This window comes from Anabrus simplex, chromosome 7 (assembly GCF_040414725.1).
Source record: "Anabrus simplex isolate iqAnaSimp1 chromosome 7, ASM4041472v1, whole genome shotgun sequence".
In the NCBI taxonomy this organism is placed as follows: Eukaryota; Metazoa; Arthropoda; class Insecta; order Orthoptera; family Tettigoniidae; genus Anabrus; species Anabrus simplex.
In genome coordinates, this window is record NC_090271.1 from 143,758,259 (window position 1) to 143,771,615 (window position 13,357).

General features: G+C 38.7%; 1 protein-coding gene across 1 annotated transcript in view; it reads left to right on the forward strand.

The window, feature by feature from the left end:
* The first annotated feature begins 675 nt into the window (after positions 1-675).
* Positions 676-13,357, forward strand: part of LOC136877378 (RRP12-like protein) — a 129,465-nt gene continuing 116,783 nt past the window's right edge. The window contains exon 1 of the mRNA XM_067151364.2: positions 676-895. Within this exon, the coding sequence (XP_067007465.2) occupies positions 766-895 (130 nt within the window). The 5' untranslated portion in view covers positions 676-765. The remainder of the gene's footprint in view (positions 896-13,357) is intronic.

The following is a 13,357-nucleotide window of genomic DNA, read 5'->3' on the forward strand; positions in this document are numbered from 1 at the left end:
CTAAAATCGAATGATTCTAGTTCTTTCATAATATAAGTATGCCAATTTCTTTCTCTGTAATAACCACCTTTTAGCCCAATGTTTTCTCTTGCGTATCGACTTCAATGACAACAAAGTCAATGCAATTCCTATTTTTTGAAATTTAGAAAATGAAGGAGCCACGCGTTTCCAGACCAGGGCGAGCCAGCCTACTGCAGATCGGGCCCTACAGATTGTGCCGTGTGGAGAGCAGCACCCGATTTTTACCACGCCAACTACCTGCAGATCGGGCCCAGCAGATTGGGTCGTGTGTAGAGCAGCACCCGATTTACCGCGCCAGCTAGCTTGCAGATCGGGCCCAGCAGATTGGGTCGTGTGTAGAGGCCTTTTGTACCATTTTACGAAGGGTGTGCATTTATCATAGTCATCGTGTTGGTCTAAATGTAGTGAATATGGGTGAAGTCATTCAAAATTGGACACTCCCCCTTTTCTCTTCGCCACTGTTTGACAGATAGATACAGCGTTGCCTAGCGTACCTTCCGGCTTTAACTGTACATGGCTCTGGTCCCTACACATTCTCTTTGATGCGTCCTGCTTTTATTGTCATGTTGGTATGATAAATATCGATATCGATAGACTTTTATTTTGTTTGCTTGCTAGGTTGATGGGCCTGAAACTCGATATCGACATGAGTTTGTACGTGAGCAGCTGAGCACGTGCTGTTGTTATACGTGTATGATAGGTTATATCCTTAAGTGCTGAAGTATTTTTACTTATACTTCAAAAATGGGAAAATTTCGTCCACGAGTGAAGGGAAAAGGAAAGAGATGGAGGAAAGGACACAGTTCTAGCTCTAATCCAGACACAAAGAAGCATAGAAATGCTGCAAGATCAAGATTTTTTCAGGAAAATTTAGGTATGCTCTATAATGTTATATTGACTGACAGCGGTGTCATGGTTATATCAGTTGTTGCACTAAGAAATTTGTATTGTATATACTTATTCCGACTTGTAGCGTAGTATAACCAATCTAACTGAACTCCCGAATGTGTGCTAGTCCGTCGTCAGGCGCACTGATGTATTTTTTGACCGGATTGGCTATAAATGTGTTAAACAATCTCACTCTCATGCTCTGTTTTTCAATTTTTAAAATTAATTATGGTCCTTAAAATTTTCTGTAGCATAACCTCTTACAATTCCTAAAAATGCAATCATTACATAGCCTGTCCTTTCTGTCGTTTAAGCTAAAGACACATTTCAATATAATTATTTCTTCAGTTATTTTTTTATAACATCTGTTAATAAGAGTCAGCTAGAAAGGCACCAGGAAACAGGAAATGTAGTGAATGCAAATATTGCTTTGTGTAAAATGTGTGGGTTGAAACATGTAGAAAGACTTCATGTCCATTATTTTACACTCTAAAAATCCTGTTAGTCCTCATCACTTATGGCGTTGTCTTGTTTTGCACATGTGACGTGGGCAGGAATGGTGTGTTCTCTGCAGATAAAGGCCTGACAAAGCGCACACTGTGTTCTTGTCTTGCGATTCTTCCTCCAGTCACAGAAAGCATAGCAGCCCGATCCTCTTCCTGCTATGTTCACCGGTCTTTCTACTGGTTGTTCTTCTGGAGTAGTTTCACCTTTTGCTTTAAGGACTTGCTTGATCCATAGTTTTATTTTTTGAGGCATGAAGATGACTGACACTTGGGCTATCATGAAATCTACACAAAGGCTCCATTCCTGTTCTTTGAGGTACTGACTTCTCATGATGGGATTTTTAGTAACAGATTTCAACAGTACGTAGCTGTTATTCCCACCAATGTTCAGTATAGAGGGGAAAAAAAAAAGTTAGTGGCCAGCGGCAGCGTATTCTTGAAACCGAGTTCATCTCATCGAACCCCCGCCCCCCGTGTCAGGTTATAAAAAGTCGGCATCCCATGATAAGTGATCAATCGCTTCTGTCTTTTTTTAGTGTTGACAGCAATAGAACAATTGTTTCTTTTTGGTGCATAAGACATGATTGTGCAATCAAGGCAAAATCCAAATATTCTACTTCTTACAGTTCATTCTTTTGCTTTCATAAATGCTTAAGACAACTCCCTTTTGTCTTTCTTTATAGTGCCGACGACTGTGAGTCTGAGTTTTTCTCAGAGATAGTGGGCTAAAGGAACCGACGTAAGCCAATTGTCAACTGTCATATTTCTACCCGTTCTAGTCACGGGCAGGATCATTCTTTCAAAAATGTCTCTTGGCGTATCACTCTATCAGTACGGCCCTTCCGGCTGCTGTTCAGCATAGATTTCAAGCTTTACAGTTTAAAAAGTTCATGCACGACATACTGAAAATATCTTTATCCACTTGGCTGGTTTGTTCGGCATAAATTGCCTGAAAGGACAGCTCCCCCTAAATGTGTCAGCATTTCATCAACGGTGAGGTACTTGGTATATAGACGCTTATGCTTTGTTTAACAAGTTGGTCTAATATAGGGCTTACCACAGATTTTTGCCAGTTTGTCCACAGCTACACGCTCTTCACGTTCATCCAGGTCATCGAAATGTAGGGCTCATAGCAAGAAACTAAACTGTTTTTGATTCAAGAAATATTGGAACATATCAATGCTGGTGCCATCGTTTGTCCATAAATCAGATAATATTTGACGAGAAGCTTTCAAAACACCAGCAAGATACAATAATCCAAATAGTGCTTTCAACTCATTTGCTTTGGTTGGTATGGTCTCTTTGTTTCTCAATATATTTGTTGGTATATTTTTTATTTTTCCACTTCACAGTCTGGGAAAAATATTTTCCATGCTTCTAGAGGAAAAGTGACATGGCAAGCTTTCTCCTTACCCCTGCCAACCACGTAACAATATTATGTGCCTGTGTGTGGCCTCCATTATAGAGTGAACCTGCCACTTTTTAATACCATCCTTAAGCACCCCACACTCCTTCAGTTTATTGGAACGATTTTCACGTGTGATATATGTCTGAGCAATAAACTGAGTAAACTGCGCAGTTTGTACAGGTAACAATTCATCATTCATTCATTTCCATGTCCAGTCAGCATTTCCAAAAACCTGCAGCTGTGTTGTGTCCTCTAAAAACATCTTGTGATGTGCATGGGTTGTTCAAGAGAGGACAGATAAGTAGGTGGCTTGGGTCTTGTTCATCACCGCATTCACACGAGGTGTCTGCGTTTGCTGGAAGGATCTCCCATTTCTTCAGGTTGGTCTTGCATCGATGTAATAATAATAATAATAATAATAATAATAATAATCGTATGGCCTCAGCTACCATGTGCAGACATTTTAATTTGACACCGTCTAGCTGTCTGCTCGTCAATTTCAACGTTCTATTTTACTCTAGGCCTACTAGATGGCAGACAGAGTAAACTGAAACTCTCCTGGCTATCTGTGGCTGAGATTTAATGAATTTTGTCGGGTAAACACCAAATGTGTCACTAGAGATCTTTTACATGTCGACATCGTATGACATGGGTTGTCGATTGAACTTTCTTCCGCCCTTCAAAAATTTGACTACCTCTGCCGGGTTTGAATCCGCTATCTTGGCATCTGGAGGCCGACACTCTACCACTGATCCACAGAAGGTATTAGATAGGACCAAAGGGCCCTCTTTTCATCAGAGAACTGCACAGTTCATACATGCAGTCTCATGGATCTGACAGTTATTATCTCTTCCCTGTCATGGAAAGACCCGCAGGTTACAAAGAAAGAGGCACCTCTGTCATTCATAGAGGCTTGCCCGAGCTGTGGGACACTGAAAATCAGTTTTTCTCCAACAAAGTGAAGAACAGCGACTGACGTATAAACAATAAACTTAAAATTTTAGTTGGCCTTCTGTTTACACGTGCAGTATTATAGCTAGAATAGTGTAAGGGTGTGGCCAGATGTAGTAATACCAGGTGTTGTCCAAAAATTATGCCACAAAAATTATTAGTTCCAAGTCTTGCCACCAGGTGAAAATATGGCGATGTAAGCAGTCAGAACGTGTAATATTTCATAACTCTGATGGCAGAATGTTCTTCCAGTGGGAATTGAATTATTCCTTGGTTGTTGCTTGGTGACACTTGTTGATTCCTTTTGTGAAGTGAATGTTTGTTGAAACAACAAATTTGTACATTTCTGTGTGAAACATACTGGCTATTGAGAGGAGAGACTGTGCACTGCTAGTGAAATTGTTTTACCAGAATGGCAGCAATAAAAATCTGCATTACAGGAATATTGCTGACAGAAACAGCTGAGAGAAGGCCCCATGTCAGTTAGTGGGCTAAAGTACATGATTAAGAAAGAAATTTGAGGAAATGGGTGAATTAGGTGTTGCACCTGGGAGAGGACAGCTGCCCATCACCATGGATGTTGTTGACAAAGTTGCTGTAGCTGACCGTGCAGCACATGCCTCCAATTCTGCAACCAGTGCTCGAGCTGCGTCACATGAATTGTCCCTCGGCCGATCTACAGTTCACAAGATTTTGCCATGCATCTTACACTGGTATCCCTACAAACTTCATACTGTTAACAAATTGAAACTCAAGATGTTCCACAATGCCGTGACTTTGCCCCTTCGATTTTGGAACGCATGGAAGTGGACAGCATGTGGCCAGGGAATGTTCTGTGGACTGATGAGCTGCATTTTACTCTGCCCAGAACTGCCGCATATAGGGTTCGACTCCTCCATACTTTGTGTAGGAACAACCATTGCATTCAGTTTACATAACTGTTTGGTGTGGTTTTACCACCACCTTTATTCTTGGTCAGTTTCTCTTTGAGGAGATGACCCCTCGTGGGCCTATCAGGTGTTCAGTGACATCTGCATGTTGTAGGGGCCTCAATAATGTTATTGGCTTTACGTCCCACCAACTACTTTTACGGTTTTTGGAGACGCCGATGTGCCGGAATTTGGTATAACTTTACATCCCGCAGCCCAATGTTTATAACATTATAAAGAAGTGAAAATAATGCAAATCTTACTTGATATTCCTTTTAGAGCAGTGGTGTGTTCATGGCGATGTCTAGAAACCCACCATCCCCCACCCCCCAGAAGTATATTTACTTTTATAACCTAATAAATAGCAGCAGCCGCCATCGTCCATGGCTAAAGTAGTTTCTTGCATTCTCATTGGTCAACGTGAACGGAATGTGATGTCATTGCCATTAATGCTGATAAATACATTGCATTACCAACCCCGGCTGAATAAAAGTACAAACAAAAAATACCATGTAAAATAACAATGTAGCTTGTAACTGTCCAGACCAATGGTCTTGTCCAGATCCTATCCTAACCGTCCGCACGGCAAGAACCAGTACAGACCAGTCGTGTTTCCACACGAAACTAGGGGCCTAGGGCCGCTTCGCGGCTTCTAACCGTCCAGACCAATTGTCTTGTCCACAGCAAGAATCCTAACTGTCCAGACCAATGTCTTGTCCACGGCAAGAATCCTAACCGTTCAGACCAATCGTCTTGTCCACGGCAAGTATCCTAACCATCCAGACCAATCGTCTTGTCCACGGCAAGAATCCTAACCGTCCAGACCAATAGTCTTCCTTCCATACCAGTCGTGTTTCCTCACGAAACTAGGGGCCTAGGGTCGCTTTGCGGCTTCTATCCGTCCAGACCAATGGTCTTGTCCAGATCCTATCCTAACCGTCCGCACGGCATGAACCAGTCCCGACAAATCGTGTAACAATAATCACCCCCACCAGCTATCGAAGCACTTCACTCATTAGTTCCTCAGTACAGAGGTTGGCAGTTCTGAGCACCGTTTCACAACATCCTTCCCGAGAAGGCTGCGAGTGTGTAAACAAACGCCAGTCGTTCCGCGCGCAGCGGAATGTAGCTAGTACTGGGCTGCGTGAAGTAAAGAAATGATCCGGAATTTAGTCCCGCAGGGGTTCTTTTACATGCCAGTAAATCTACTGACATGAGGCTGACATATTTGAGCACCTTCAAATACCACCGGACTAAGCCGGGATCAAACTTACTAAGTTGGGGTCAGAAGGCCAGCGCCTCAACCATCTGAGCCACTCAGTCCAGCTATACAGTATATAGGGACCTCCTTGGGCAACAACTTTGCAAGAACACAACTGTCGCCCCACTGTTATTTTCATGCAAGATGGGGCAATACTACATGTTGCTCGCCAGGTGAAGGATTTGCAGAAAGGCCTTCAAGATCCCTTGACCTAAATCCATGTGACTTCTGGTTGTAGGGATATTTGAAGGATAGTGTCTATCAGGAACATATCTGGTCTCTGATTTAAAGGCTAGCATACGACGATATGTTGCTCTGATTTCACCTGATATGCTGTGGTAACTTTTGACCATGCCGTGTTATGGATAGAGCATATTGCTGAGTTGGGATGCCATATTAAACAGCGTTTGTAACCATAAATCCTAATAAACGTGCCAGAATCACCGTTATCATGTGTTTGATCTTTCCTGCCATTTTTCTGCGACCCTACCACTGCTTACAGCGCTATATTTTTGCTTCGTTGTAAGACTTAGAATTAATAATTTTTGTGCATAATTCGTAAACGCATTGCTTAGTTTGTATATCTACGAAATCCTATGATCATTACAGCCATGCTGTGCCGCATTGAACACTGTCAGTTTAATTGTGGACACCCAGTACATTATTCATGCTACAAGGCGTGTTTTTTAAGTAAGGGCCGTTTGAAAATAACTACACAACGAAAGTCAATTTTCAAACACCACATTTATTTGCAGATTCTACATAATTTACTCTATTTTTCAACGTAGCCGCCAAGTTTGTTTAAACACTTATCATATCTTACAACTAAGTTTTGAATACCCTCTTCATAGAAACTTGCCGCCTGCTCCAATAACCAAGAGTTCACAGCTGTTTTCAATTCGTCATCATTGGGACAGAGTGTGTTTGGCCTTCACCTTTACAGGCGAATGTGTGTCTCTCCATTCCATGGTCTGTTGCTTCAGTTCGGGTGTGATATGCAAAACCCATGTTTCGTCTCCCGTTATGATCTGACTCAACATGTTGTCACTTTTTTCGGCATTAACGAGTCAAAAACGTGATCGAACACTCAAATCTTTTGTTTTTGTGGTCCTCCATTAGGAGTTTAAAGGACCCAACGGGAGCACAGTTTCCTAATGTTTAGGTTTTCAGAAATAATTTTGTAAAGCACTGACCTAGACACGTCAGGAAAGGCGTTTGAGAGAGTTGTTATTGTGAAGCGTCTGTCCTCATGAATCTTCGATTCAAGTGAAGCCACCAAATCGCCTGTGATCAGAGATGGGCGCGACCGGAGCGGGCCTCATCATGGACGTTGTCACAGCCACCTTTGAATTAGTCACGTATGCACTTTGCCTTCATTCATAGCATTAGCACCGCACACTTCGCAAATCTGTCTGTGAATGTTGTCTGCAGCAGACGGGTTCCTTGCCGACAAAAACCGTATCACTGACCGAACCTCGCATGGGGTGGGCGAGTCGATAATCTTGAACATTTGAGCAAGCACAGAACAGAACCGCACAGGTTAGCAACAGAGCTTCAACTGAGCACCATTCTTCCCGAGGCATGCCGGCATACGACCCATGCACTCGTTGCGACGCGTGCGTGAACTACTAGTGTCTACAACAAAATAGCCCTTACTTAAAAAACACACCTCGAATATTCAGTACATGTGTCATCCTTGTTGGAGACATTGTTTTATGTGAAATGCCTCGGCCTTTTTTCAGTTGTTAGTGGATAGAGTGAGTGAGTGATGATGGTTTAGACCAGTGGTTCCCAACCTTTTGTGGCCCATCTCCCTTTTCAGGAGGTTAACTAACATCTATCGCCCCCTTTTCATTTTCATTGAAAGCCTAATTTTAATTAGAAGTAAAGTGTAAATAATAAAGCAGTTTTATTATTTTAAACAATTTTACTACTGTATATAAAAACAACCATAGCAGTTTTATCCGGTCACTCTTAAGGGGATACGGAATGGGTATTTTGCCAAAAATTTGTCATTTTTATATTATTGTTATTTCTTAATATGTCAAATGCCTTCTTTAAAATGGTGTATAAATTATGGTGATATGATAACTACAAGTGTGCTTTTTAAAATAATTTATATGATGATGCACGATAGATTTCTGCTGTGAGTAGACATGACGGTCTCTTGCATGTCACTTGACCAACATTCTATTCAGTGGTACAAAGCTAGGTATTTGTATTACTTACGGGATGATGACTCTAAGGCTTTCAAAGTTGTTCAGGATTCTAAGCCCTATGGAAATGATGTAAATATAGCCAAACTGGAATGTGTTGGTCACGTTTGGAAACGTATGGGGACAAGATTGAGAAGACTAAAATCAACCATAAAGGGAAAGAAACTTAGTGATGGTAGAATGTTAGAGGGTAAGAACAGATTGGCTGATTCACTCACTGATACTCTCCATAATTACTGTGGTCTGACCATCAGGAAAATACTGATAATGTGGAAGCAATGAGGAAAGCTGTCTGGGCATCATATTTCAACATTTATTCCAGTAATGAAAATCCTGTACATGGCTTGTGTTTTTCAGGGACAGACAGCTGGTGCAAATATAACAGGAGCAAAGTAACAGGGGAGAAATATAACCATCCTGATAGTTTGCCACCAGCCATTATGGATGAAATCAAACCAATTTTCAGGGATCTTTTTGACAAAAATCTCCTGAAAAAATGCCTGCACGGCAGGACACAAAAGCCAAAGGAATGCGTCAATAGTGTCATCTGGAAACGGCTATCCAAAACAGTGTTTGTGGGTATCAGCACTCTTCATTTTGGTGTATATGATGCTGTTTCAAGTTTTAACCAGGGAAACATCACAAGTTGCAAAGTTCCGAAAGTGTTAGGATTGAATGTTGAGTGTCGTACTGTTGATGCAATGTTGCATAAAGACCTGGTAAGGCTAACGTCTGATGAAAATGCCTTTTAAAAGAAAAGCTTTTCAAGGCAAAAAGGACAGGACAGGTGCCAAGAAGAGACTACAAGAGGAATTTGAAAAAGAGAAAGATAATCCAAGCTATAGACCTGGCATGCATTGATGTGGTAACTTTGAAACCCGTTTCCCGTAAGTTTACTTTTTTAATACTTAAGGTGCATTTTCTCAGCCAGTTTTGAATATATGAACTTGAAATTTGTAGGACATACTTACAAATACCTGTTTCAATTGCTGAAACAACAGTTTTTATTTGTCTGAATATTACAAATTTTATTAGCAAAAATATATTCTAAAAATACCAAAAATATCTACTTTCAAAATAAAAAATAATATCCTCCTTAAGTAGGTCGTTATAAAAATTATGCTTGTTTCAATAGAAGACCAAGATATTCAACTATAAGCTGCAAAAAATTTGAAGTGTCTACCTCCAGTGGTTTCAGAGAAAAGGTACAATATAAACAGCCGATTTTATCATTGGGAGCATAGGGCATTCCGTACCCCCTTAAAGAATAGAAAAAAATAAAATGCACATTTTTACAGATTTTTTTAAGAACAAAGAAGTGAAATAATTAACTAAAAACATTGATGTACATTTAAAAAACAGGAGTACATGTTTTCGTTTTTAAACTGGAAACTGGAAAAATTGAGAAAGTTGACAGTCAAAATTTGAAAAAATAAATGAAAGTTTGAAAACTTTGTTATTGTTTTATATTATCTTTTCAATGGCTGCCTTGTGCTTGGTGGATTTCAGTTAAAGCTTGAATATCCGGCTTTATGTTTGTCAAGTCCAGGTGCAATTCTCCTTTGAGGCAAATGTCCAGCTTATTTCTTTGTTTTGTGAGGAGCTAGACAGCAGAACTAAATTCCTTTTCAACTAAATATGTTGACGGGAACGAGATGAGACATGGTTCAGTTTTTCCCCACAGCTGTGGATAAGTGCCCATAAACTTCACCCAGGATAACTCGTAACCGCTCTGCTTGAAAATGATTTTTGCCTCACAGTCTTACTTCAGATCTAGAAACGCCTTCTGCAAAGAGTTATCAAGCTTATCCACAGCTTCAAACGGGAATGGATCTAGAATCCAATCCAAAATTTGTAACTTGGTCAAATCTTCAAATCTTGATTCCATGTCAGTTCTTAACTGGTCAAGGTGATCAGTATAAAGTAGGATTTTGTCTTCTGGGAGTTCAAGAATCTCGTTATCTGACAATGAACTGTTTTTAAGGGTCGGAAACTGAATTAGCTCTTTACGGCCAATATTTACCTTGTAAATTTCAAACTTGGCGATGAATGATGAAATAATTCCTTTGGCCTTATTTTCATTTTAAAAGAAATATCTGTAAGGTACGCAAGTTTCAACTTGCGTTGCTTCAAATTCTCACTTAAAACAGGATCACACGTGTGGAGAAACTCAGTAACCGTGTCAAATAATTTGAAGAAACGGCGCAAATAGTTTCCTTTGGAAACCCATCGTACTGCCATGTATAGAAGCAAGCGTTCGTATTCCTCATTGTTTTCTTTTAAATTTTACCATTTGCTTTATATCGCACCGATACAGATAGGTCTCAACAACAATAAAGGTGATGAGATAAATGAGATTTATAACATGTAATATGACAGCCAACCAGGCAAAATGTAGATTAAATAAGTTTCTCAATCTGAAAATGAAGATTTGTAAATTAGTAAAGGATTTAGCTTTTCTTAAACAGTGTCTGAGACTGAAACTGGTACCTAATTTTCTTAAATGAACACAACATAAGAACATAAGCAGTCCAAGCCATAATATAACCCAAAATAAGGTAAATGAGTTATGGCTTAAAAATGAATTCAAGGCATATTACAGGAAGAAATCCAAATTGAATTTGCAATTATATAACATTCACTTAGCAGTGACACAGGATTTAGCCCCATTAGAATGGCAGTCATTTTATCAACACATGGAACACAAATTAACATACGCACTTAGTAAGAAACAGGATACATTGAATAAGAAATTGAATCATTGGATAGACACAAATACGTCGCAGTAAACAAACGAAACAACAAATTAAAGGCCCATCAGACACTGTACTCCCACGGTAGTTAACTTGACCAAGGTACAATTTACGGAAGGAGAGAATGACCTACTTAAAAGGGGTCCAAAATACAATTGGCCTAATAAAGATAGAGAAATAGACATCATTAACACAGTTGCAGAATCATAAACATTTTCTAGATGTAACAGTTACGCGTAAGGATAACACTTTTGATTTCCAAATATTTAGAAAACCGATACAATCATCTATAACTATAAACAATTTTTCTTTACACCCAAATTCACATAAACAAGCATCTTTTCACAGTCTGATTTATAATACACTTAGAATCCCTCTATCTCCCAAAAATTTGAAGAAAGTATTAAATTATATTAGGTACCTCGCTAAGCAAAATGGTTTCAAAATAGAAATGATCAACAAATTAATCATAAACAAAGATGTCACTAATAGTCAAGAAATCTTAAATAAGTTAAATGAAATCGAACCTAGTTTGAAATTCACGAAAGAGGACGAAGTCGATAACATATATCAAGAAAACTGAAGATTTTTTTGATAATAACAAATACACGTTAGTGACTAAAGATCCGTTAGCTAAAATTCAACGCAACTTAAAGGCCTTACTTAAAAGATCCACATCTCTCTTTACCGAACAAGAACAATTAAAACTTATCAATATGAATCCTAGGTTCCCAGAAACTAGAGCTTTGCCCAAAATACATAAAAAAGATATTCCGATTCGTCCAATTATCAATTGCCGAAATTCTCCCACGTATAAGGTCTCCAAATACATTCATAATTTTTTGAAAAGACATTACACCTTTAATAATATACAACCATTAAGAAATTCCATTGACTTGTGTGACATTTTGCTTAAAGTTGGCGTGCGTCCAAACCAGATGATGTGTTCGTATGATGTAGTGAATATGTTCCCGAATATTCCTACAGATAAAACTGTTAATATCATTCATGATAATATTTATAAACACAGTAATCTTAGTAAAATGGAAATAGAAGAATTCTCTAGATTGTTAAATTTTGTGTTAGACAATAATTACTTCTCATTTAACAATAATATTTATAAACAGAATGGATTAGCAATGGGTGACCCAATATCGGGCATCCTTGCCGACATATTTATGGATTCAATTGAACATAATGAAATAATAGCAAAAATTAAACCAACTGATTTATGGTTGAGATATGTAGGTGATATGTTTGTAATCATAAACAAAGATGTCACTAATAGTCAAGAAATCTTAAATAAGTTAAATGAAATCTAACCTAATTTGAAATTCACGAAAGAGGACGAAGTCGATAACTCATTGAATTTTCTACATGTAACAGTTACGCGTAAGGATAACACTTTTGATTTCCAAATATTTAGAAAACCGATACAATCATCTATAACTGTAAACAATTTTTCTTTACACCCAAATTCACATAAACAAGCATCTTTTCACAGTCTGATTTATAGAACACTTAGAATCCCTCTATCTCCCAAAAATTTGAAGAAAGAATTAAATTATATTAGGTATCTCGCTAAACAAAATGGTTTCAAAATAGAAATGATCAACAAATTAATCAATAAAATTAAGAACAAGTTATCCACAAATCTGATACCAGAAAAAAACCAAAAAACTGAGTATGCTACATTCACTTTTAATAATCCAGCTATACACCAGATTACTAATGTATTCAAGAAACATAATTTTAATATAGCTTTTAGAACTACTAATACTAACCAGTCCATATTCTTTAATCATAAATAGTTAATTATGATAAAAATCGTTATTTGGGATCAGGAGTATACAGACTCAAATGTACTCAGTGTAATTTTTCATATGTTGGACAGACTGGGAGAAGTTTTATGACAAGATACATGGAACATGTTAACGCGGAAAAACATAGGAAATACTCGGCGATGAGTTTGCATATGAGGAAGACTGGTCACAGATTTGAATCCATAGAGAAAGACCTAGCGATAATTAGAAACATAGAAAAAGGGAGAATGTTGAACGAATTAGATAGTTTATATATCTATTTAGATCAGACGTACAATAAGCAACAGAATCTTAATGAAACCACGGACAGTAAAAGTATGTTACATGAATTAATGCCGAAATTATTAAAGTCAGTTAGTTCGAATAAATTTAGGATACCTAATATATTTAATTCTTCATACTCTTAATACTCCTCCCACACCTACAGATATTAAGCCTACTTCCAGCAATACGGTTGACTCTGCCCCTTTGTCAGCCTCGTCACAATTGACTCCACCCATCCTCTCTTCCCTTCCACACTCCCCTATTCCTTCCCCTCCGAGTTCACTGCTGCCTCTGCAGCACAGTTACAACACCAGACTCAGAGCCAACAGAAGGGCAG